The sequence below is a fragment of the Xenopus laevis genome, chromosome 3L, assembly GCF_017654675.1.
Source record: "Xenopus laevis strain J_2021 chromosome 3L, Xenopus_laevis_v10.1, whole genome shotgun sequence".
Lineage (NCBI taxonomy): Eukaryota > Metazoa > Chordata > Amphibia > Anura > Pipidae > Xenopus > Xenopus laevis.
Genome location: NC_054375.1, coordinates 156,741,329 through 156,766,904, shown reverse-complemented (window position 1 = coordinate 156,766,904; position 25,576 = coordinate 156,741,329). Strand labels below are relative to the sequence as shown.

General features: G+C 42.6%; 1 protein-coding gene across 1 annotated transcript; it reads right to left on the bottom strand.

Moving 5' to 3' along the window:
• Positions 1 to 6,064: 6,064 nt before the first annotated feature.
• On the bottom strand, positions 6,065 to 24,774 carry LOC108711793 (phospholipid scramblase 1). The gene is made up of 8 exons (XM_018253842.2): positions 24,687 to 24,774; positions 24,173 to 24,206; positions 23,385 to 23,512; positions 18,984 to 19,011; positions 11,855 to 12,012; positions 10,570 to 10,722; positions 10,282 to 10,419; positions 6,065 to 6,351 (listed from the first exon to the last, which is right to left on the bottom strand). Exons 2-8 carry the CDS (start codon positions 24,180 to 24,182, stop codon positions 6,301 to 6,303), a joined length of 666 nt encoding a protein of 221 aa, XP_018109331.1. The 5' UTR covers positions 24,183 to 24,206; positions 24,687 to 24,774; the 3' UTR covers positions 6,065 to 6,300.
• Between the last annotated feature and the right edge of the window lie 802 nt (positions 24,775 to 25,576).

The following is a 25,576-nucleotide window of genomic DNA, read 5'->3' as shown; positions in this document are numbered from 1 at the left end:
TGGATACTCTCAGGATCACATAAGATGAGGAGATTAGGACATACTGTTATTTCTCTAGGGCTGAGCTTTGAAAAATTTTTATTATTAAAAAAAACTGCAATTTTATGACATAAAACAAATCTCCACTTCAAAGCTTCGAGCAGCAGGAGAGTGTCTGTGATTGTTAATACAATACGTCCAGTATTTCCGTAAATATGGTATATGATGAATAAATGTTATAACAATAGTAACCTTGAATTCAAAACCACTTACCTGTTGCTCACTTAGCATGCACATATTTTTAGTAGCAAATACATGTCATTTTTCTAGGGTTAGTGAATGAATGAAAGTGTTTTTATCTACAGCACTATTAAATTCAGTGATGGCAGGGAACTTTATCCAGATAAAAGCTGCTAAGAGCAATAATAGTAACTGCAAAAAAGGTTGAGTAGAAGGTAGAAATCTCACCATGTATAGGTAGGTTCCCAGGAGTAAAGTTTTCATTTTAGCTTTGAGATCCTTGCGAAACTGTAAGAGATTTTGTGAACCCTTTCCCTCGGTCTTTGTTATCTGGCTTACGACATGAGATCGGTGTATCCCACATATCTAATTGGATAAGGAGCATCCAGAATTCGAATGCAATAATATTACATGTATGTGATTGTAATTATCTTCTAGAAAGGAATATATTTGTGTAATTATTTTCCATCTTACTCCCTGTAACTCTAGTTTTTTAATGACTCAAGTTGCAGTTTCAGTCTTGCTGGCATTGCTTCTAAGGTGGACTGGACTTGTCCCAGAGACCTCCTTTTTCCTGATGAGTTACAATCTCCAATTATATATGTCCCATAAACCCCCCCTTTCAGTTGTTACAATCCCCAATCCTAAATGTCCCATAGACCCCCTCTTTCCAGTTGAGTTACAATCCCCAATAATAGATGTCCCATAGATCTCCTCTTTCCAGTTGAGTTACAATAACCAATCCTAGAGAAAATCTTCATAGTCAAATCCCCAATCCTATATGTCCCATAGACCTCCTCTTTCCAGTTCCATTACAATCCCCAATCCTAGATGTCCCATAGACCCTCTCTTTCCAGTTGAGTTACAATCCACAATCCTAGATGTCCCATAGACCTCCTCTTTCCAGTTGTGTTACAATCCCCAATCTTATATGTCCCATAGACCTCCTCTTTCAGGATGGGTTACAATCCCCAATCCTATATGTCCCATAGACCTCCTCTTTCCAGATGAGTTACAATCCCCAATCCTAGATATCCCATAGACCTCCTCTTTCCAGTTGAGTTAGAGTCCCCAATTCTACAGTATATGTCCCAAAGACCCCTCTTTCCAGTTGAGTTATAATGCCCAATCCTAGATGTCCCATTGACCTGCTCTTTCCAGTTGAGTTTGAGTCCCCTCCTCTGTTTGCCTTCAGTATCAGAATAATTCCTACCTTTTCTCTCCAATGTTACTGCTTCCGCCTAAAACAGAAGGACATGATTATACTCTAAGGATTTTTTTAGATCGCGTAATCTTTATAATTACTTAATTACTTATATATTAGCTTAATTGTCTGATTGGTGTTTCATGATTTCATTCATTTGAAGGAGGAGATTCCACCCACCCTTTGATATAATATATCTGAGATCCATCTCATCCATATCCATATATTAACTCTAAACATTTAGTGTTTTACTGAAAAATTACATATTTTTCCCAGCTACATTATTAGCTATTCCAGATCCAAAGCAAGCTCAACATATCAGGAACCGGTTTAACTTCTTTAGAGAAGACTTGAATGAGTCAACACATCGTATTGCTGATATTAGCTATAATAATAGGATATTCAAGTACCTTGCCTCAGTGGTCCCCAACCAGTGGCTCGTGAGTAACATGTTGCTCTCAGACCTCCCTCAGATGTTGCTCCCAGTGGGATCAAAGCAGGTGCTTCTTTTTGAATTTCTGGCTAAAAACCAGGTGTTCTGCAAACAGAGACTCCTGCAGGCTGCAAGGCAACATAGGGGCTTTCAAATAGCCAACCACAGCCCTTATTTGGCATCCCCTGGGACTTTTTTCATTTTTGTGTTGCTGCTCAAATTTTTTCACATTTGAATGTGGCTCACGGGTAAAAAAGGTTGGGCGCCCCTGGCCTAGAGAAATGGCAAAGTGCTAATTAATACTAAATTAATGGGCCCATTAATAGGCACCACTCACCTCCACAAGGGGTTCAAGTCCTGGGGGTACAACAGGGTATGACATAGAATCCAAGTGAGGGGTCCCAGATACTCTGCCACTGAATTGCATCTGAATGGGTATAGTAGCGTTTTGTACACCTATGAATCATGACGATGTCCTGCTCAAAAGAATAATGTATCTGGTTTTAGGGGAAATTTTAAAGAAATAAGAGTAAAATAAAGTATAACCCAATAACTAATGGACCACTGGGGCTTATTTATTAACACTGGACAAGTCTGATGTAACCATGTTAAATCACATCACTATAACATACAGTTACACAGGTTCAATTACCCTTTGAAATGAATGGAGTAACATGTTCATCAATACAATGTGCTTCACCAGTGAGGGAAATCACCCCCCCCCCCCAATCCATCCAGCTCACCTGAAACACTAAGGGGGTTATTTATTAAAGTCCGATTTTTTTTCTTATTGGACTTTTAAAGGGCAAAACCACCATTTTTTTGTGAAAGAAAACTCAAATTCTTCATGATTTATTAAACCCAGGGGGTGTAAAAAGTCTGAATAATAAAGTACTCCTACTCCAAGACCTGCTGAGTTCATGTATAAGTCAACGGCAAATGTTCCAAAGATATACTGATTTGCTCTGGGTTTCTGAAAAAGTCTCGATATTCAGTTGTCAAATCTAAAAAAGTTCCGGTTTTGGGATTTTTTTCCCTGAAAATGAAATTTTCCGAAAAATGTAGTGATAAATAATGGGAAAAAATCTGTGCGGATTTTGTCGGCGTAGTTTTCAGAAAATTTTTGGATTTTGATAAATAACCCCCTTAGTAGGAGACTGGTCCAGTTAGTTAATTTAGTAGAACTTTACTTTTTAGTATAGCCAATAAATACTGATTAAACCTGTCCACCAGCCATTTTTGTATCTTATTAAAATGCTAGACAAAAACACAAGGAAAAGGAGGAATTAGGCAGGGGCTGTGGAACAGTTACTTACTGTTACTGGTCATTTGTGCCAGGAGGAGCTTTTTTTTTATGACCTAAAATAGAAGAGAATACAAGGTAGATTCCCACTTTGCATGAACTTCTCAAGATGTTCACTCACCAGTGTTTAATCAGGTTATCATGTCATATAAAACAAGCTGAAATTGAGGCAGAGCTTTGTGGTGCATCAATAGTCAAGTGAAGTTCCCTTTAAACCCTGGACAGCTTCCAAATGCCTTGGTCCTACCACTAACCAGGTCAACAGACAGATGCAGCCAAGCAACAATGTGCCTTTGGTTTACACAATGGTTCACAAAGATCAAGCCCACAATCTTTAAGCCTTCTACTGCAGATTTTATTAGACAAGTTCCTCGTTCTGTGCTTGTAGCTGTTTCAGAGAAGCAAAATGTTTGGCAGATAGAGATCTACTTCCAGGTATCTCCAGTTCCAGATCTCCAGTTCCAGATCTCCAGTTCCAGATCTCCAGTTTCAGATCTCTAGTTCCAGATCTCCAGTTTCAGATCTCTAGTTCCAGATCTCTAGTTCCAGATCTCTAGTTCCAGATCTCCAGTTTTAGATCTCCAGTTCCAGATCTCCAGTTCCAGATCTCCAGTTCCAGATCTCCAGTTTCAGATCTCCAGTTTCAGATCTCTAGTTCCAGATTTCTAGTTCCAGATCTCTAGTTCCAGATCTCCAGTTCCAGATCTCCAGTTTCAGATCTCTAGTTCCAGATTTCCAGTTCCAGATATCCAGATTCAGATCTCTAGTTACAGATCTCCAGTTCCAGATCTCCAGTTTCAGATCTCTAGTTCCAGATCTCCAGTTCCAGGTATCTCCAGTTTCAGATCTCTAGTTCCAGATCTCCATGCATAGCACTGTTTGGGTGATTGCAACATTGAAAATGACCAACAGACAATAAGAATTCCAATTATTTTCTCCCTGCTTAATTGTTTGGTAGTTGGTATCTATCACCCCAATAACTCATATATGCTAGGCCCTCTTGTCTATAATATTTATAATAGCCATTACAAACTCACGTGTCCACTACTAGTGAGCAAGAGATACAGCACTAAAACTTGGTTTTGGTTATTTACATTATTCCATTTTACTCCGTTGGACACTGGTCAAGGAAGGGTGTTGCAGTTGAATAATATAATTATAGAACACAGTGAATTGGACACTAGTGGTTCATCAACACAAACAAGCGGTTTATTGAACTTCCAACTCATAACAGTAATGCCAAGTTGCCCTTAAAAGTGCTGATCATGTAATAACGCAGTAACAGAAGTGGCAATAATGCAGATGATACCTACTCTAAATAACATTAAAAGAAGGAGGAGTTTTAGCCATAGGTTGAATCCGGGTGCCCACAGTGAATGCCATCCATGGAAGAGACAGATGGCATTTGTGACCATTTGTGGTTGTGGCCAGAAACACACAGATACCTTAGTGATCCTTTATCCATGGAAGTTTCCCTTTAAGTGAGTCATATGTGCAGCAAAAATTACATTAATTGGATTGGAAAGGCACAACTGCCCAGCCTTTCTGTGTGATTCCCCAATATCACTGCAAGAACTTACATATTACCTTCCTTGTAAAGACATACACAAATATATATATATATACACGCACAATAAAATCTATTTTTAAAACAGCAATTCGGCAGGTTTTGGATGGCAAATGGTCAAAATCGAAGTTTTGAAGAGACAGCACATGATAAATTTCAATATTCAAATTTTCACATTTTTTTTCAAATTCGATTCAAACTTGTACTATTCCCTAGTCGAAGTACACAAAAATAGCTTGAAATTCGTTTTTTTTTTAATACAAATTTTCAATTCGACCCTTGATAAATCTGTCCCTAAAATGACCTCGAAATTCGAATTTAAAAATGAGGTTTTCCAATTCGTCCCTTGATAAATCGGCCCCTTAATGTCACATATGGTGGCCTTAAAGGAGGAGGAACAGTCTTTTAATTTGGGGGTGCGAAAAGTTAGGCAGCCTCAAGTGATTGCATGTACTTACCTGAAACCCCAGGTCAGTGCTACGATCAGGAGAAAACGGCACCGGACTGGGGATTCTTCCAGCGAGCACCATGGAGTGATCATCTTCCTGCTTCTTCTTTCTTCAAATTTCCTGGGGCAGACGCTTGCGCACTAGAAAAAATAGCGACTTTTTACTCTACTGAACATGCGCAGCCACGAGAAGAAAGAAGAAGCCGGAAGATGATCACTCCGTGGTGCTCACTGGAGAAATCCCAGACTGGTGCAGTTTTTCCCTTATAGGAACACCAGCCCTGTGTTTCAGGTAAGTAAATGGGATCACTTGCCTAACTTTTGTCACCCCCAAGTTAAAAGACCTTTCCTTCTCCTTTAAAGGAGAAGGAAAGCTACAGAAGCAGTTTAGTGCCAATAGATTAGCCACAATAATGCAAGCTATAACACTATATTTATTCTGTAGAATGCTTTACCATACCTGAGTTATCAGCTCTAAAAACTCTCTCTGTTTGTTTAGGATAGCAGCTGCCATATTAGCTTGGTGTGACATCACTTCCTGCCTGAGTCTCTCCCTGCTCACTCATAGATCTGAGCTCAGATTACAGCAGGAAGGGGAGGGAGAGAGGAGCAAACTGAGCATGCTCAAGCCCAAACCCTGGAGGTTTAAGCTGAAAACAGTTAGTCTGATACAGAAGCCCATGAGTACACAATAGAAGGAAAGAAATGGGCTGTTTCTTTTGACAGAGGACTCAGAGCAGCATTACTTTGAGGGATTACTGGTGTATTTATATAGACCTTTATGATAAAGCTTACTTACTTTTAGTCTTCCCTGCTCCTTTAACAACTCTTTTTGCAAAGAAACCTGAGTATCAGAGAAAAATATAAAGAAAGATTAAAAAAGCACCACATACCAAAAATAAAGAAATTTATTGAATTAGTCCATAAATGTGACCTTGAAGAATTTACAGCAAATATTACACTGGATTACTGAGTTATGAACAGGGATGGAGAACTCCTGACTGGAATATGATGGAGTCACTGAACTCAATTTCACGAGGAAAGTTGGAAAGCGTGAGGACCCTCCATTCTCCCAAGCCCCCCATAGCAGAAGTTTATGAGCACTGGCCTAACCAGCACCTCAGTTCTAGCCGTCCGCTGCAGCAGCTTGACTGTTAATCTCATCCACACGATATTTCTGTAAACAGAGAAACATTTAAGAGAAATGTTTAAAAAGGACCAATAGGATGAGTTATAGGGAGGGGTTCGATAAGGGCAATAGGAGGAAATTTCTGTTTTATTAAAAAAATTCTTGTAATAAATTTACAAAAACAATTCCAATAATTACATCAAATGAACACAGAAAAGACCAATCCATATTTTTTTAGTAATCTGTATGAGATTATTTCATATGAATATATGTACCGCTATCTTGGGCTATACAGGCCAATGGGATTAATATCCAGCTAGTGCTTAGAGTTTAGGTTACATGTTACTCAAACACTTCAGACGAGGGCCTTCGCTAAGTAGGAGATTTCAGGTGTGGTGTAGAGCAACTCCAACTCCCACAGGCTACTGTGCAATAAAACAGGAAAAGAATGGGCACCAGGAGGTTCTTGCAATATAACAAAATAACTTTTATTGGTCCAAGACAAATGATCCATAGGTTACTTGCAGTGGTACAGAGGCAGTGGCAGTATAAATATACACCTGCTCACACAGAGCTGACAGAGGGAGATGCCAGGGAATGTCCTCCAGAGACAACACAGTGGACCTCCCTGAGGCAATAGTGTCCACCTGGCTTTCTGGGCCTTGCGGTAACCAGGCTCCCTGGGCACACCCAGCCAGATCAGCATCCAGCAGCCAAAGAGGAAGCTCCGCCCCTTCTCACTCACTATACCAGAGGGTATCAGGATGTGGTCACAGAGCCTCCAGGCCAATAATATAACTATACAGATTGCCTCAAGCTACAGGGCAATCCGCCCAGCAACTAGGGAGATCAGGAAGTATAGAGAATTAAAGCCATAGGGACACATTTAACCCCAGGGGTCCCTACATATCTTTTAGATCGTTAAATATCAAGCTCTAACCCGTTTCCATAGACAAAAGAATTTGTTTTGCAGATTTTAAACTCCCTGCATTCCACAGATGATAAATAACTGCAGCATTTAGTCCAAACAGGGTGCTTTTATTGAGGTCTCTGGACTGTCTGAAATCCCCATATACTAACTGGGCTTAAGGCTGTTTTTTTCAGGTGGGGCAACTTTAAAGGAGAAGGAAAGGTACCCAAGAAGTTTATTGCCAATAGTTTAGCCACAATAGTACAAGCTATTACACTATATTTATTCTGTAGAATGTTAACCATACCTGAGTAACAGCTCTAGAATTTCTCTCTGTTTGTTTAGGATAGAAACTGCCATATTCACTTGGTGTGACATCACTTCCTGCCTGAGTCTCTCCCTGCTCGCTCATAGCTCTGGGCTCAGATTATAACAGGGAAGGGAGGGAGGAGCAAACTGAGCATGCTCAAGCCCAAGCCCTGGAGGTTTAAGCTGAAAACAGGAAGTCTGATACAGAAGCCCATGAGTACACAATAGAAGGAAAGAAATGTGCTGTTTCTTTTGACAGAGGACTCAGAGCAGCATTACTTTGAGGGGTTACTGGTGTATTTATATAGACCTTTCTGATAACGCTTACTTAATTTTAGCCTTTCCTTCTCCTTTAAATCCCTTGCAACTTCCCTCAAGACTTTTCTGCTAAAGGAACACTGGTATCGAAAGTGTTTCATTGTCTCTAACTCACCCGGACACTCATCTCTGGGGCAGTTCCTTTCATTTATGTCTTTACATTTTACATTTGCCCTGACTTACATCTTCCCCTGGAAACACAAGCAAATAACACCCTCATCTTGGCCGGGACTCTGGGACTGTTTGTATTCCTGATAGCGCTGGGTGCCATAGAGGAAGGGCAGTCCCTTAATGGCAGCTCAGATCTGGAGTTATACAATGACTTTCTATCAGACTGTAAGAATTGCTGATACAATATCTGCCACTTTATCAGTATATGGATACATTGCTGAGCATACCCTGCGCACTTCTTATATTTACCCACCATCCTCTTCATTCTATCTCCAATGAACCAAACTCTGAAGAATTCATTGATCTGTTTTCTGAACAGAACCTCCAGCTCTTCCTCCAGCCTATGGGAAGCTCTAGGGCTGAAATAGTGACCCCCAGCAGAACACTCGCTGTAGAAGTTTTATTTCTCACTGCAGCTTGTGGGTTATCATTTTCAGGATTTATTTGTGCTGGATTCAAGATCAGACTGGGGGGGGGGCAGGATTGCTGTCCCAGGGCCCCCCCTCTGGACCCCCCTACTGCATTGGCTCATCTGCACACAGGAATACAGCAGCAGCCATGTTTGATTTACTGGGACCAGCTGAGGATTCTGGGATACATTCATCAGAACTCACTGAAAGTACATTTTGCTCAGCAGAATCTTTATTAACATTTAAAATGTTAAACGTATAGTTGAGCTTTATCTCCTCACATTGCACTTCCCATGTTAGTCGTTCAATTGCTGCACTTTGTTCTCCTATTTCTTTCTTTAGAGAGAGGAACTCGGCATCCAACTGGTTAATCTGACACTGATTCTTTTCTTTCTCTGCTTCACTTGTGCTTTTCTGTCGTTCCATTTCCAGCAGAATTAGCCACCTGTCTGGATTTCACCTGGTCAGCTCGGTTTTTGGAATGACCCGGCAATCAGCCAATCCTTGTTCACCATGTCATAAATCCAGCCCCTAATGTCACCCGACCCCAACATCACCAGCCCCCCACCTATGTCACCAGCCCGCCCCCTGCCCGTTTTCGTAAAAAAAAAAAAAGGTAGCAACCCTAGTTTAAAGGGATACTGTCATGGGAAATTTTTTTTTTCAAAAGGCATCAGTTAATAGTGCTGCTCCAGCGGAATTCTGCACTGAAATCCATTTCTTAAAAGAGCAAACAGATTTTTTTATATTCAATTTTGAAATTTGACATGGGGCTAGACATATTGTCAGTTTCCCAGCTGCCCCTGGTCATGTGACTTGTGCTCTGATAAACTTCAATCACTCTTTACTGCTGTACTGCAAGTTGGAGTGATATCACCCCCTCCCTTTTCCCCCCCAGCAGCCAAACAACAGAACAATGGGAAGGTAACCAGATAGCAGCTCCCTAACACAAGATAACAGCTGCCTGGTAGATCTAAGAACAACACTCAATAGTAAAACCCAGGTCCCACTGAGACTCCTTCAGTTCCATTGAGTAGGAGAAACAACAGCCTGCCAGAAAGCAGTTCCATCCTAAAGTGCTGGCTCTTTCTGAAATCACATGACCAGGCAAAATGACCTGAGATGCACCTACACACCAATATTACAACTAAATACACTTGCTGGTTCAGGAATGACATTTTATATTGTACAGTGAATTATTTGCAGTGTAAACAGTGTCATTTAGAAATAAAAATGAGAGCATAAAAATCATGACAGAATCCCTTTAAGACCACCTTCCCAGATTTTAAATGTGGCATCTTTACTTTCCTGCACTGCTGTAATCAATGTCTCTTCCAAAAAAATCAGCCTTTTCCATATTAAACCTTTTTTAAAAGTATTACTCACAGCAGACTTTGGATCACGACTTTCCAACTGCTTCAGGCCTGGGACTGGGCTAGAAACATCCCCCAGCACAGCTCCACCCTCCTTTGGGCTTGATGCTATCCTGCCTCCCCAGGGACATAGTAATTATATGGAGGGTTACATGGAGCAATAGGAAGTGTTATAGAGAGGAGTTTATATAGGGTAATAGGGAGATTTATTTGGGCTGTTGTTTATTTCTGCTGTTGTGGAGCTGGAGGTAGGTAGTGTAGAAGATCTATGGAAGTGGACCATATATGGATCTATATCTTCTATATTCTGACATTTATCAGAGGCTGACTTTCTATTGACCAATATTAGAGTTAGCTTTAGCAGTTACAGAAAAAAACATTTATTGGGAACATCATATAGAGTATAAAACACTTATAATGCAGGATTTCATCAGATAATTCACAGGATTACTGAGCAGGTTATGATGAGCTGAAATGGAACACTTACCATATACAGGTAGGTGGCCAGGATCACCGCTTTCATTTTAACCTCAAGGTCCTTGGGAAACTGAATGAGAATTTTTGAGGGTTTCCCTTTGGTCTTTGATATCTGGCCCACGGGATGATTCCCTTGTACACTGCAGATCTGATGGATAAGGAGGAGGAAGGATTATAATGTGATTATATCTGTTATTGAAGGGGAACCATCATTATTATAAACCTTAAATTAAGTATAATGGATATTCATAAATCTCTTTCTTTATACAAGTAAATTTTTTTTTGTTTTTTGTCGTACCTCAATGGGTTTCTTTAGGAAGGAATGAGATTTGAACTGAGATGTGAATATGAGCTCCCGTTGTTCATCATGGATGGAGAATGTCAGGCCACGTCTGGAATCTTTGAACATTATAAATCCAATGGGGTACCCCGGTGGGGCTTCAACCTGCAGCTGGAAAAGAATGATCCAAGTCATGAGTCTTGTTGGACTCGTATAGGCCTGGAGATATTTGGCTAATACTCAGGCTGAACCCCACTGTCCCTCTATACTCCTGCACCCCCAAACCTTGGGATAATGATCTGTATCTCACACATATATTGATATTGTACATCAGTCAGGAACCCCACTGTCCCTCTATACTCCTGCACCCCCAAACCTTGGGATAATGATCTGTATCTCACACATATATTGATATTGTACATCAGTCAGGAACCCCACTGTCCCTCTACTCCTGCACCCCCAAACCTTGGGATAATGATCTGTATCTCACACATATATTGATGTTGTACATCAGTCAGGAACCCCACTTTCCCTCTATACTCCTGCACCCCCAAACCTTGGGATAATGATCTGTATCTCACACATATATTAATATTGTACATCAGTCAGGAACCCCACTGTCCCCTTTATACTCCTGCACCCCCAAACCTTGGGGATAATGATCTGTATCTCACACATATATTGATATTGTACATCAGTCAGGAACCCCACTGTCCCTCTATACTCCTGCACCCCCAAACCTTGGGATAATGATCTGTATCTCACACATATATTGATATTGTACATCAGTCAGGAACCCCACTGTCCCTCTATACTCCTGCACCCCCAAACCTTGGGGATAATGATCTGTATCTCACACATATATTGATATTGTACATCACCCCACTAGCCACCACTGATATACAGAATGACTGACTAACTGGTGCTTGATATGCTTCTTTCTGCTGAAGCCTATGGAAATGGGACCATGAATAGCTTTAAAGGGGTGGTTCACCTTTATGTTAACTGTTAGTGTGTTATAGAATGACTTATTCTAAGCAGCTTTTTTACTGGCCTTTATTTTTTCTGTTTTATAGTTTTGAATTATTTGTCTTCTTCTTCTGACTCTTTCCAGCTTTCAAATGGGGGCCACTGACCCCGTCTAAAAAAACAACAGCTCTGTACAACTATACATGTATTGTTATTACTACTTTGTATTACTCATCTTTCTATTCAGGCCTCTCCTATTCATATTTCAGGGGAATTTAGACCATAGACTTAATTTAAAGCTGAGCAACCCCTTAATCCTATGGGAAGAACTCACCTCCGTGTAGGGGTTGCAGCACCCACTTTCAGAGAATAAATGCGCATGCAGGACTGCCCGTTGATAGGGGTCTGTTAACTTGAGTATCAGGGGGATGCCGCAGCACTCTGACTCCTTTTGTACAGAATAAAGCGTTTGCCCATCTGAAGTCTGTAAAACTGGAAAGAGTTTGTTAAAAAATATAGATTGGAAGGTTGAAAGTGGCATTTGCTTGTCACAGTTGACCCAGAAATATTTGGGTTGAAAACCACCGGTGTCAGCATTAAAATATTGTTATCTTAATGGTAGACAGCATGGTTGGTTGCACAAGAAGATATTCAAATTAGCCTTAAGCCATAAAAAGGGAATAACCAACTGCTGCCCTGGGCTTTCTTGATTAAACCAGCAGCCAACGTTTCTACCAACACAAGCACCTTCCCATTCTGCGACCTTAGCTTGTTTATAGATCACTCATCTGTAGCAAAAAAGGAAAAGTTCACCAAGTACAACAATCATTTTTAAACCATTAAGCAGGGTTGCAATGAGCATGTGACCACAACATTCATAGACATAGACAAGAGGTCCTCTGCACTCAACCCATTATCAATATATTAAGGACATTGAGACATTAAAGAATGGCTGACGTAGTTGGCCAGCCTAAATAAGGGGGTTTTGTACTTACCGGAAAATTCCTTTCTAGTTTGGCCGAACTGTCAGTGCAGACATAGTGGGTTATGTCATCCTTGACCTCTGGAGGCAGGTCAGAAACTGTTAAGTCTTGGCTCCTCCTCCCAGTTATGTGTGGCTGGCTCCACCTTCTCTCCTCAGTTCTTTTGGAAAGTTCAGTCGGTGGAGACATAGTTAGAAAGAAGACCAACAGACAACAGATAGAATGATAGCGACAAAGATGTCCCATTTCCCATACTAAAATCAGCCTGGGTGGGATTTACTTCACTGGCAGTTCGGGCCTACTAGAAAGGGGTTTTCCGGTAATTACAAAACCCCCTTTTCTCTAGTCGGCCCTCCTGTCAGTGCAGACGTAGTGGGACGTCCAAAAGCTGTCCCTCTTTCAGGGTGGGTAGAACTGTAGACTGCGTAGCTTAATTTGCCTATTCACTATGCTACTGCAGCCTGGAGCACTTTTGTGAAGCAAAAAGGTTTAACTTGTAGAACTTTATAAAAGTATTTGGTGAGGCCCAAGTGGCCACATTGCATATCTGATCTGCTGTTGTCAGATATTGAAGTGCCCAAGATCTACTTTGTGCCCTTGTAGAATGGGCCTTTACAGAAAAAGGTCTCTGTTTGTTTTGGAAGTCGTGGGCTATATTGATTGTCTGTACTAGCCAATGGGCAATTGTTATTTTTGAAATGGCTAGCCCTCTGTGTAGTGGCGTAGGAGACAAACAGGCTGTCTGAATGTCTGTATGAAGATGTTTGCTTATGATAAATTCGAAGTGCCCTCACCACATCTAACGTGTGTAATAATTTCTCTCGCTCATGAACTGGTTGTGGGCGGAAGGACGGTAGTATAATGTCCTGGTTGATGTGGAATTCAGACACCTACTTTGGGTAGAAAATCTGGAGCAGTCCTGAGTACTGCTTTGTTTGAGTGAAGAGAAGTCCACAGTTCTTTGCAAGAAAATGCGGCAAGTTCAGACACACGTTTTGCAGATGTGATGGCCACCAAAAAGGCCGTCAGCACCAGTGGTAGATCCCAGGTTGGGAGTGGCTGTCTCAATTGGGGGGGGGCGTGCTCTAGCTACACCCTTAAAGAATTGTTGGATTTCTGCTCTGTCTGCCCACCTCGTGTGGCTTAGGACAATTAGTGGTGATTAATTTTGAGATTACGGAGGGCTAATAATGCAATTACTACCGATGAGTATGCATCCTCCCAATGGAGTCCCTTTTGGTGACACCGGGGCTGATTCATTAAAGGGTCGAATATCGGGGGTTAATTAACCCTCGATATTCGACTAGGAATTGAAATCCTTCGACTTCGAATATCGAAGTCGAAGGATTTAGCGCAAATTCTTCGATTGTACGATCAAAGGATTATTCCTTCGATCGAACGATTAAATCTTTCGAATCGAACGTTTCGAAGGATTTAAATCCAACGATCGAAGGAATATCCTTCGATCAAAAAAACTTAGGAAAGCCTATGGGGACCTTACCCATAGGCTAACATTGACTTTGGTAGCTTTTAGATGGAGAACTAGGGGGTCGAAGTTTTTTTTAAAGAGACAGTACTTCGACTATCGAATGGTCGAATAGTCGAACGATTTTTATTTCGAATCCTTCAATTCGAAGTCGTAGTCGATGGTCGAAGTAGCCCAAAAAATACTTTGAAATTCGAAGTTTTTTTACTTCGAATCCTTCACTCGAATTTAGTGAATCGGCCCCACCATGTAAGGAACGTTTTCCATACCTTGTAGCATGCTTTGGCCGTAGACTGTTTTCGTGCTTGTAGCAGAAGATCTATGGCATTCTGTGAGTACTCTTGTTGAGTCCACCATCCAGTTTCAATACCCAGGCCGTCAAACGAATTAGAGGCAAGCTGGGATGGTTGAGGGGTCCCTGAGTGAGTAAGTCGGGACGTAGAGGCAATCGTCAGGGTTTGGATATGGAGAGTCGGACTAAGTCTGTGTACCATACCCTGTTTGGCCAGTCTGGTGCAATCAGAATTGTGGTGGCCAAGGGTGGGAATGCATACACCAGTTTGAAATTCCAGGGAATGACTAGAGCATCCACAAATGCTACCCCTGGATCCCTTGTTCTGGCGCAGTAGATCAGAATCTTGGTGTTGTGTCTTGATGCTAACATGTCTATCTGCGGGGAACCCCGCCTGTGTATTAATTGCTGGAAAACTACGTTGTTGAGTGACCACTCTCCCTGGTCGATTGTCGTTCTGCTCAGTTAGTCTGCCTCCCAGTTCTGTATTCCTGGTATGAATACTGCTGATAGATTGGATACTGTTTGCTCTGCCCATTGGAGGATCCTTGTGACTTCCTGCATGGCCCGCTTGCTGCGTGTGCCTCCCTGCTTGTTTACATATGTCACTGCTGTGGCGTTGTTGGATTGTACTCTCACTGAATGGGATTGCAGGAGTGTCATCCAACCGTCCGGGGCTAGAGCGATCGCTCTGAGCTCCAGGATATTGATGGAAAGTGTGTTCTCCCCTGGAGCCCTTATGCCCTGTAACATGTGATTGTGATACACTGCTCCCCAGCCCCTGAGGCTGTTGCCCGTGGTTACTACTTCCCAGTGGATGGGAGCCCAGCTCCTGCCCTTGCTGAGATTGTCTGGCTCTGTCCACCACATTACACTTTGTCTGGTTGTGTGAGATATGCACATATCACCTGCTGTAAGTCCTTGTGGTTCTTATTCCACTGGTCTAGAAAATTGTTCTGTAGTGGTCAAAGATGGAATTTTGAGAACAGGATCGCTTCCAGGGCCGACGCCATGAAGCCCATCTGTCAGGGTACCTGTGCAGCGGGGACGCCCGCCGCACTGCTCTCCTCTCTAGCCGCGGCCAGCGTGTCTTCGCTGGCGCCGGCTTCTCTCTAGGGCGCGCGCGGCGCGCCTCCTGGGGATTTAAAGGCACAGGCGCGCTGAGGTCATACGTCAGCGCGCAAAGGCGCGAAATTCAAATAGTATTTAAAGCCCAGGGTTGCTGCTTGTTATTGCCCTTGATAGGATTTGTTCCTGGTGCTTCTGAGCTTAAGCTATTTTTGTCTGAACCTGTTTGTGATTCCTGTTGTGACCCCTGCCTGGCTTTTGACTATTCTGACTTCTGGATCCTGACCCTTGCCTGATTACCAACTACCTCTATTGATGTCATGAAATTGTTTGTTTCCATAGTCGCTATGACTGATCGGACGGATTCCATTTTGAACTTGTGATTGGTGAACATTGGGTTCAAGGGTTTTAAATCCAGCACTGGCCTGAAGGTGCCTTCTTTTTTCTTGACGAGAAAAAGATTGGAATAAAAACCCTTGTATCTTTGAGCTAGTGGGACTTCTTGTATCACTTCAGCTTGTAATAGTGAGAGGACTGCTTGCTGTATCATTTGTTCCCTGTTGGGAGAAGTTGATGAGGTGTGGAACCTTCTTGGTGGTAGGTCCGGAGAAAACGGAATTCTCTATCCCTGATGAATTATAGTTAGAACCCATATGTCTGTCACATTCCCGAGGTAATTTTGCAGTCTCCCTCCTACACTCGACCCTTGACTGAGGTGGTTACTAGTTTGTCTACCTCACTTTGTAACTCCGGTGGGCCAAGCTTGCAGAAGACACTGCAGGTCGCAGTATTGCTGCTGCTTGTACATAGGATTTTTTTTAATGTGGATTCCATGCAGCGATCTAAGGGATCCTTAAATGCCGCTTCCTCGGCTGGTAAAGCTGTGTGTCTGGAGAGACGGGCTACTGCCGAGTCCACTCTAGGGGCTTTATCCCATTTATTTTGGTGCTCTTCAGGCACCGGGTATGTTTTTAAGAATCTCTGCGTTAAGGCAACTCGCCTCTCTGGTTGATTTCATTCTGTTTCTATGGCCTGTGTAAACAAATTGAATATAGGGAATGTTAATTTGGATTTCTTTTGAACACCCAGTTTGTCTTCTTTGGACAGTGCTACTGTCTCATCTTTTATCTCCAGTGTCTGTAACATCTCCCTAAGTAATTTCTTTGACACCTCTGGATTTGTGGCTGACATCTGTTCATCCTCTGAGTCTGTATCAGAATTAGACTGTATGTGGTCAGATGAATCAATGTCTAAGTGAGGAATACTGTCCTCCTCGGAATATGGCGCTAACCCTTCCTCTGCATCTGAGAGGGGATCTGCTGTTAAGACAGCCTTACAATTTTTTTGTTTGCTTGTTTATCTGCAGAGGTTGTGGGAACTGGTTGGACAGTATTCATGAACCACTGTAAAAATTCACCAAACTGAGGTGGCACTTGAGTTGGGGGGTTTGGTGACGGTTGGTTCCAGGGTGCAGAGGTGGAAGCGTGCGCTGTGACAGACTGTGTGATTGGGGCTGGTGATGCGAGTAACATTGGGCCAGGGGACGACCCTCTCTCATCAGTGTTAGGAGTTAATGTTGGCCCATCTGCTGAGTGAGATAAGGCAGGTTGTGGAGACAATATTGGAGGTTCAAGTAACTCTGTTGTCTCAGGAGTATTCTTACAGTCAGAACAATAATCCTTCTCTGACTTCTTTTTTGCATTTTTTGCACTTTGGTATTTTGTCTGGTTCACTTGACCTTTTTGCAGGCTGTATGTCTGCCCTCAGATCATTTAAGGAGTCGGCTTTTTCCATCTTAATTACTCAGTGTTGGTAGCTAATAACAATACATTCACGGCTCGCAGATCTCTAGATGGCCCCCGTGTAATAGCGCCACTTATGATTTGTATAAGAAATCAGATGTCACCTGAGGCTCCCCTTGTGTTGTACAGTGTCCGTGTGGGAGTTTGTTCAGGTTGCCTGGGTGTTTATACACAAACGCGGCTGCTCTCTTACTCTCATGTTGCTGCTTGGAAGACTGGTGCGGTAATGCTGCTCAGACCAAAGACGTCCGTGCGCCATAAGAAAAACAGCGCGAAAGTTTGGCGCGCTCACTCGCACACTGAGTACCGTTGCTAGGCATAGCGATTCACTCTGCACAGCGTTTATTGATCTACTACAGCGATCAGAGCGAGGGGGTAAGGTGTGTTAAGGCTCCCGGTAGCTTTAACTACCATGCCTTTTACTTACTGCACTTCCTGTTGTAAAATGCGATAGTTAGTAATGTAATTTACTCGCCACTGACACTGACCCCAGCGTCATCAGGATTCTCCTTGTCCTGAGGCTCAACATCGACTCTTGTGTGTAGCGAGTAGCTCTGTGTACCCTATAGGTTGTGCCATGCGGCTGCTCTGCTGCCATGTTTTGCCTCTGTAACAGCAGTTCTGTTTGTGCTTCCCGGCCAGATCTGCTGCCTGTCGGCTGTGTGCAACTGATGGAAAGCTCTGCGTGTCCTTTAGCTGCTGGGCCTTTCTTCTGTAAAAGTTAAATGGTCCAGAAAAAATAAAATTAAAAGATAAGAGAAGAATGTAAAACGTTCCTTCACCTTCTGAGGCAGGACAAAGAGCTGAGTAGAGAAGGTGGAGCCAGCCACACATAACTGGGAGGAGGAGCCGAGAGTTAACAGAGAAATATTGAAAAATATGAACAAACAATCCCTGTTTTGTTGAAGGGGGAGGAATTTTTTTAGGTTGAGGGATATGATGTCTCAATGTCCTTAATATATTGATAATGGGTTGGGTTGAGTGCAGAGGACTTCCTCTATTTTTTAGATAAACAGTTTTAGATAAACAATTTTTTTCCAAATTTTTTTTGGGGCCCCAATTTGTTTTTAACTTATAAGGGGGCCCCTGCCACCAATGATTTTTTAAAAAAATTATTTTTAAATTTTTTGGGGCCCCAATTTTTTATAAGGGGGCCCTGACCATCAATAGCTTTTTTATAACTTGTGGGGGGGGTTAATTTTTTAGCGCTGATGTCTGTGTGGTCTTTTAACTGCGATGTGGAGTGGGCGGGATATGGGATGGAGCGTGGGCATCAGTGTGGACGGGGCCCAGGGGCCCCCAAAAATGTTGTTGTACGGGGCCCCGTGATTTCTAATGGCGGCCCTGTTGATGTCGTTTCCAGTGGCCTTGCAGTAAGTGCCTGTTATTACATTTTTGACTTAAAGTCAAGTTTTAGAGGCATAAAGACACAGGTTTCCTCCAACAGAACCTCCTCCACATAGAGCTACTGGTTAGCCTATCCCAGGCCTTATTTGGAATCCCCAAGGAATAGAATCTTGAGTGGCTCTCTAACAGTTTTTACATTTGAGTGTTACTCACAGGTAAAAAAAAAGTTGGGGTCCCCTGTTCTATTACTGAAAAACCCCTCATTGGTTACTGATTTGTTACAGTCTGTTTGTCACTGCTGAAAAACTGTATTGACTAAAGCCACAGAATATAATAATAATAATAATAATAATCTGTTTTACCTAGTCCCATGTATTTTATCTTACAGAAACTCTCACCCCCTGTTTCCTATATTTCCATTTATCCTTCTAGAGTGTAAGCTCTGATGAGCAGATTTCTGTTTCCCATTCACATCAACATCTTACCTTGTTTCCGGTACAAAACGTTATCCACCTAATAAGGAAGATCAGAACGGTTATCGTCATTCGTATCACTTGAATACATTGAATATCTAATGATTAGAGAAAGCTAATGAAACAACATTTCCTCTCAATCTAATATTTCTACCACTTTTGGTGTTTAGTGCAAGTCCAACATATTTCAGAAGTCACAAAATGATTCAGAAACTGAAATATGTTCTGTGGGCTGTGGGTAATGTACTGATGGTGCCTTTATTCCTTAACTTGGGTAATGAAGTTCAGGTAGGGGATCTGTTATCTGGAAACCCTGTTATCCAGAAAGTTCCCGAATTGCAGAAAGACCGTCTCCCATAGACTCCATTTTTTTCAAATAATTCACATTTTTTTAAAAAATTATCTATTTTATCTGTGTAATAATAAAACAGTCGCTTGTACTTGATCCCAACTAAGATATAATTAATCCTTATTGGAGGCAAAACCAGCCTATTGGGTTTATTTCATGTTTATATGATTAACTAGTAGATTTAAAGGTGATTTTTATGGCTTATTTCTAAATTATACTGTTTACATTGCAAATAATTCAATTCATGTTATTCTTGAACCAACATTGGTGGAGTCACCATCTCAGTGCATTGTGCCTGATTCTGAACTTTGAGAAGGAGCCAACACTTCAGGATGGAACTGCTTTGAGACAGTTATTGTTTCTCCTGTTCTCATTGTACTTCAATCCAATCCAAGGTACTGAGTATTCTGGATAACCGTTCTAAACAAATAAAGTACATATGTATACACATAAATATCTGAGTAAACACTATGTTGATGAGTACTATAGGTAGGTATTGGAGAACCAGTGAGTAGTATCAGGAAGGGTGGAGTAGGTGAAATGGTCAGTATTGATGCTTTAGGAATAGTGAGTTGAGGAGTAGGTAGTTCATGAAGGAGACATAGAGGAGAAGCAGTGAGCCCAGACAAGATTGCGCCCTAGGCAGATGCCTCTTCTGTCCAATCCTAGTCCTGGCCCTGGTCAGAGTCCTTGTTGCCAGGCAGTGGGCGGGAATTATGTGGCAGGAGTGAGAGTGACAGGAGTGGGCAGGACGGGGAAGAGAAGGTGCTGAATGCTGGAGAAACTGAATTACAGTCAGACAAGAAAAACTGGTAATGGCAGTGCTGCTGATGCAGAATGTTTATTTTTGCTACCCCTAAATAATCAGAGATATTTGTTTCAGCACATAATCTTTTAGTACAGTTTGGCTCCCTCTCAGCTTGATTCTGAAAATAACTAGGGATGCACCAAATCCAGGATTCCGTTCGGGATTTGACCTTTTTCAGCAGGTTTTGGCCGAATTTAAGTGCCTGGTCGATCTGAATCCAAAAAATCATGTGACTTTTCATCACACAAATAAAGAAGTCAAACATTATTTAACTGCACACTCAGTTCTCTTTCCCCGTCATTTCCCTAATTTACATATGCAAATTGGGGGTTGGATTTGAGTCACCATTCAGCCGAATCTTTCACAAAGGATTCGGCTGAATCCTAAAATAGTGGACTCGGTGCATCCCTAGAATCGGATATCTGGAGCTACAAATCTGCCCTGCGCTCCTATAACACCAGCCTCTTCCAAGCCAAACAAACTTACTTTACTTCACTCATTAACTCCCTTTCTAAAAACCAGCACAAATTTTCTCCACCTTTAACACTCTCCTTTCCCCTTCTCCACCCCCTCCATGCACATCTGTCTCTGCCCAAGATATTGCTGAGCACTTCAAAAACAAAATTGACACTATCAGAAGGGACATTACACTACTCAACCCCCCTAGACTTCCACCACCCTCCCTCCACACTGCCCAGTCTCTCCTGTGCTCCTTCACCCCTGTCACTGATGAGGAAGTCTCAAAGCTTCTGGCCTCTTCTCACCTTACCACCTGCCGCTTGATCCTATTCCCTCAAAACTTCTCCACAATACCAATCCTTGTCTAATCTAATCTTAACTCACCTATTTAATCTCTCGCTCTCAAATGGAATCTTGCCTGCTCAACTAAAACATGCTCTTGTCACCCCCATTCTGAAAAAAACCCTCTCTTGATCCCTCCAATCTTGACAACCTCCGACCTATCTCTCTGCTACCTTTCATCTCTAAACTACTTGAGCGCCTAGTCTACAACCAACTAACCTCATTCTTCTCTGATAACCTGCTGGACCCCCTACAATCTGGTTTTAAGCCACAACACTCCACTGAAACTGCCCTGACCCGACTAACTAATGACCTTTTAACCACTAAAGCCAACAATCATTTCTCACTACTAATACTACTTGATCTCTCAGCTGCACTTGACACTGTAGATCACCCTCTCCTCCTCCAATCCTGCCATTCACTTGGTCATCATGACACTACGCTGTCCTGGTTCTCTTCTTACCTCACTTATTGTTCCTTCATTGTCTCCTACAACGGAGTAGCATCTTCTCCCCTACTCTTTCTATTTTGGTTCTGCAAGGCTCTGTCCTGGGCCCCTTATTATTCTCCCTCTATACTTCCTCCCTCAGCAAACTAATCAACTCGTATGGTTTCCACTACCACCTCTATGCTGACGATACTCAGATCTATCTCTCCTCTCCTGATCTTAATCTAGAACTCTTAACTCAGGTCTCCTCCTGCCTGTCCACTATCTCTACTTGGATGTCACAACGCTACCTTAATTGAAATCTGTCTAAAATGGAAATGGTTCACTTTCCCCCAACTAACACCTGTAACATCCCAGGTATCTATCGTAGTTAACAATTCCACTATCACCCCATCCCCCCAGGCCCAGTGCTTTGGGGTTATCCTAGATTCTGCCCTGTCCTTCACTTCTTATATCCAGTCACTTGTTAAATCACGTCACTTCCACCTAAGGAACATATCCAAAATACTGTACGATCATTTATTACCCAAGGTGCTGCCAAAATTCTTATTCACTCTCTCGTCATATCACGTCTAGACTACTGTAAAGTTGGCCATACACGGGCAGATTAAAGCTGCCGATATTGATCACCAATTCGGCAGTTTATATGGGGGCTTCCAATGTGTCTTTGCAATCGATATCTGGCCACGATATCGATCGAGAAGGTTTCCTTTTCCAGGCGATTGACCCGTCGGAGCCCATTGATCCTCGTTGTAATCTGATCGTTCAGCCTAGCGGAATATAGTCCTGCGTTGGTGGGCATATCGGGGAAAGATCCACTCATTTGGCCAAACGAGCGGATCTTCTAGTGTATGACCAGCTTTACTCTCTATTAATTGGCCTTCCCTGCCAGACACTGTCACCTCTCCAGTCCATAATTCTGCCACCAGAAGACGTTTCACCCGACTGACTTTATCAATTCAGAACTGAATTCAGAAACCACAGCAAGTCAAGTTGATTTGATTTATTTCTACAGATATTCCATGACCTGGATGAATGAGAATCTTCCCAAATACATGTTAATAATAATAATAATCCCTAAAAATAACATAGTTAACCCTTTTTTTCACCAGACCACCTGTTTTAACAATATGAGTAAACCACACCTACAGTGAATGACTTAAGGCTCCTAATAAACATGTGATATACAGGGTGAACCAGTCTTGCCAGTAACATGGAGCTTGACCAGGATTTTTCTACAAGGTGTATTTAGTGTAAGAATACAAAGGTTTGTGAGTTCACGCTCAGTGATTTGTTATTATAGTGCCACATTTAGGTTGTCATGCAATGCTTGTGTATTCTCACAGTGACTGATTTACATGCAGGTGTGTCACCGAATGCTTAGAGACAGTATGTCATGAAGGTAGATGGTCATTGTAAGTAGATGGGGTCACAAAATTTTAGACCCCCTTGTGACTGTCATATGTTGAAATGTTTGCATACAGCTGTCCAGCCTGCCCCTGACCCCAATCAGCCCAGCCGCCCCAATTGCCCCACTGAGCCCTTATTTCCTCCCCCTCTCTCTTGCCCTGTTTGCCCCATTTCCTGCCTCTTTATATAATATGCTTGGGGGACACATTGTGCCATGAAATGTTGGGGCCCAATGGAACAAGCGAGAGGTAAAAAGGTAAGGTACTATTTGTCTACCCAACCCTGAAACCCCATTCCAGCCAGCAACACTCTGTTGAGGGGGGCTTTCCAAAATGGTTCTAATTGGGCCCCACAGTTGCTAAGACGAGCCCGAGTTGAAGAATAGGTAGTGCATGCGGATGAGGTGTGGGAGAATCATTGAGCAGTGTCGGGGGATGGAGTAGATGAAATAGTATTGATGGATAGAGAAGAGTAAGTTAATGGTGGAAAGGTGTGAGGAGCAGCACTAAGTGGTGTCCTTTAGGCAGTAATAAGAGAAGCAATGGAATTCACACTCCCAACTTCACATTTCCCCTAAAAAAGGTTTTAAAATCTCACCTCTACAAGGGGTTCAATTCCAGGGGGTACAACAGGGTATGGCCTGGAATACTGGCCCTGGTGGGAGGTCCCAGGTGTTCTTTGCCACTGAGGTTGAGTCTTGATGGGTTGGGCAGGGTCTTGTCCACCTGAAAAAACATTATTGGGGATATTATAATTTCCGAATGACCTCCTTGTTTATAGGGCAATGATATTTGGGGTGTTTTGACACCCACAGGCAATTCAGGCAAGATAACACCTGGAAGTACCATTTGGATCACCATCTACTTGCCACTATAATCACAAGTATGCCAATGTCCTTCATAAACGACATCTGAGATGGCTTCTCTTCATTTTCTTAAAGGAGAACTATAGTGGTTTAAAAAACCAGAGGCCACCTCTCTAACCCCAACAAAGTGGACCCCAACTTTGCACCAGTGGAGTAGAGCTTTGTGTGTGTCATTTAACTTTGCTTGATGTCAGAAACTTTGGGGAGCTGGGAAATGACATTCAGCTGAGCGGGAGCAACAGAAGGAACAAAGAAGGAGAAAGGACAGAGATAGAAGAAGAATAAGGACAAGAACAACGGTGCCCAGAGGGAAAATAAATAACTGGGATGGGGCAGGGTCAGGCATTTGGCATCAGAACAATAACAAATTGGATCTGTGAGTTTATATTGCTTTGTTATTGTCATATTTGGTGCCCTGAGCTCTGAGTCAAACCCTAGGCTTTTGGGCTTCTGCCAGAGACACATTGGCAAGGCTCAAAAATAAGTTGGGTGCCCCTTGTACTGTAACCAAATCACTTACCATGGGACATGGCTGCCAGGGGGAGATTTCAAACCTGAAATATAAAGGCAATATAAAGATTTACAAGTGATATAACTGTTACTGTTGGCAGATTAGTGGACTATTAGCATCTTGGCACATTTTCCTGGCACCCATCAACCACCTGCAGCTGAGGTCTCACCACTGGATTAGGTGCCCACCCTTCATATCTCTTTAACATTTCTCCTCTACTAATAACATTGGCATCAACATGACATACAGGGAGCAGCCCAAGGGAAAAAGGGAATGTCTCCTGGGCTTTGACCAGCTCTCTAAGTAATGTCCCAAATGTTTGGCTCCTCCCACTGCTGTGAATAAGAGCCCGGTGTCTGTATCACAGGTAGCCACTGCCAAGCAATAAGTTAACAGGAAAGTTTGATGAGGTTGGTACATGTGTTTATAGAATGTGCCAATGATATCCAGCCTGCAGATCAATAATTCAGCCCCTCCCCCAGCCTGGAGCTGCTCCTGAGATCCTGATGTAAAGCAGTCGTACCTGTTCCACTCGCAGACTGTGCAGAGAAATCAGGGGCCCCAGCCTGTAACCGACTCACAGGAGATCTGAGCAACACAAGGAAAGAATATTTGTACAGCAGGAAGGAAGGGAGGGGCCTAATCGGGTGCAGCCTGTTGTCTCTTCTCTTCTGTAAACATTGGATCTGGGTGTCACTCTGCATCAGAATCCTCATTCCCACAGCCCCTGGGTTCATTTATTCCCTCAAATAATATAATTTCATCTGTTTATGCAACAATTTACCCAATGTTGCCCAGTGAGTCTCATTCAGTAGCTGACGGCCAGTGAGTCTCATTCAGTATGTGACAGTCAGTGAGTCTCATTCAGTAGCTGACAGCCAGTGAGTCTCATTCAGTATGTGACAGTCAGTGAGTCTCATTCAGTAGTTGACAGTCAGTGAGTCTCATTCAGTGGGTGACAGTCAGTGACTAATTCAGTGGGTGACAGTCAGTGACTCATTCAGTGGGTGACAGTCAGTGACTCATTCAGTGGGTGACAGTCAGTGAGTCTCATTCAGTGGGTGACAGTCAGTGACTCATTCAGTGGGTTACAATCAGTAACATTCCCATCAGTCCCTGTCCCAGTGAGCTTACAAGGTCCCTATCATGTTCCCACCTGTCCCTGCCCCAGTGAGCTTACAATTTAAGGTACTGTGCAATTAAAAAGTGGAGCAGAGCCAGACCACATGGGACTTTTTATGGTTCCCCACTCCATTCACTGGGCCCTGGGCAGATCACATAACCTCATTAGGTTCCATTGTGACTAGGGTTGCCACCTTTTCGGGAAAAAAATACCGGCCTTCCTATATATTTATCTTTATTCCCTATTAATAACATTGGGATCACTGGCCTTCCTATATATTTATCTTTATT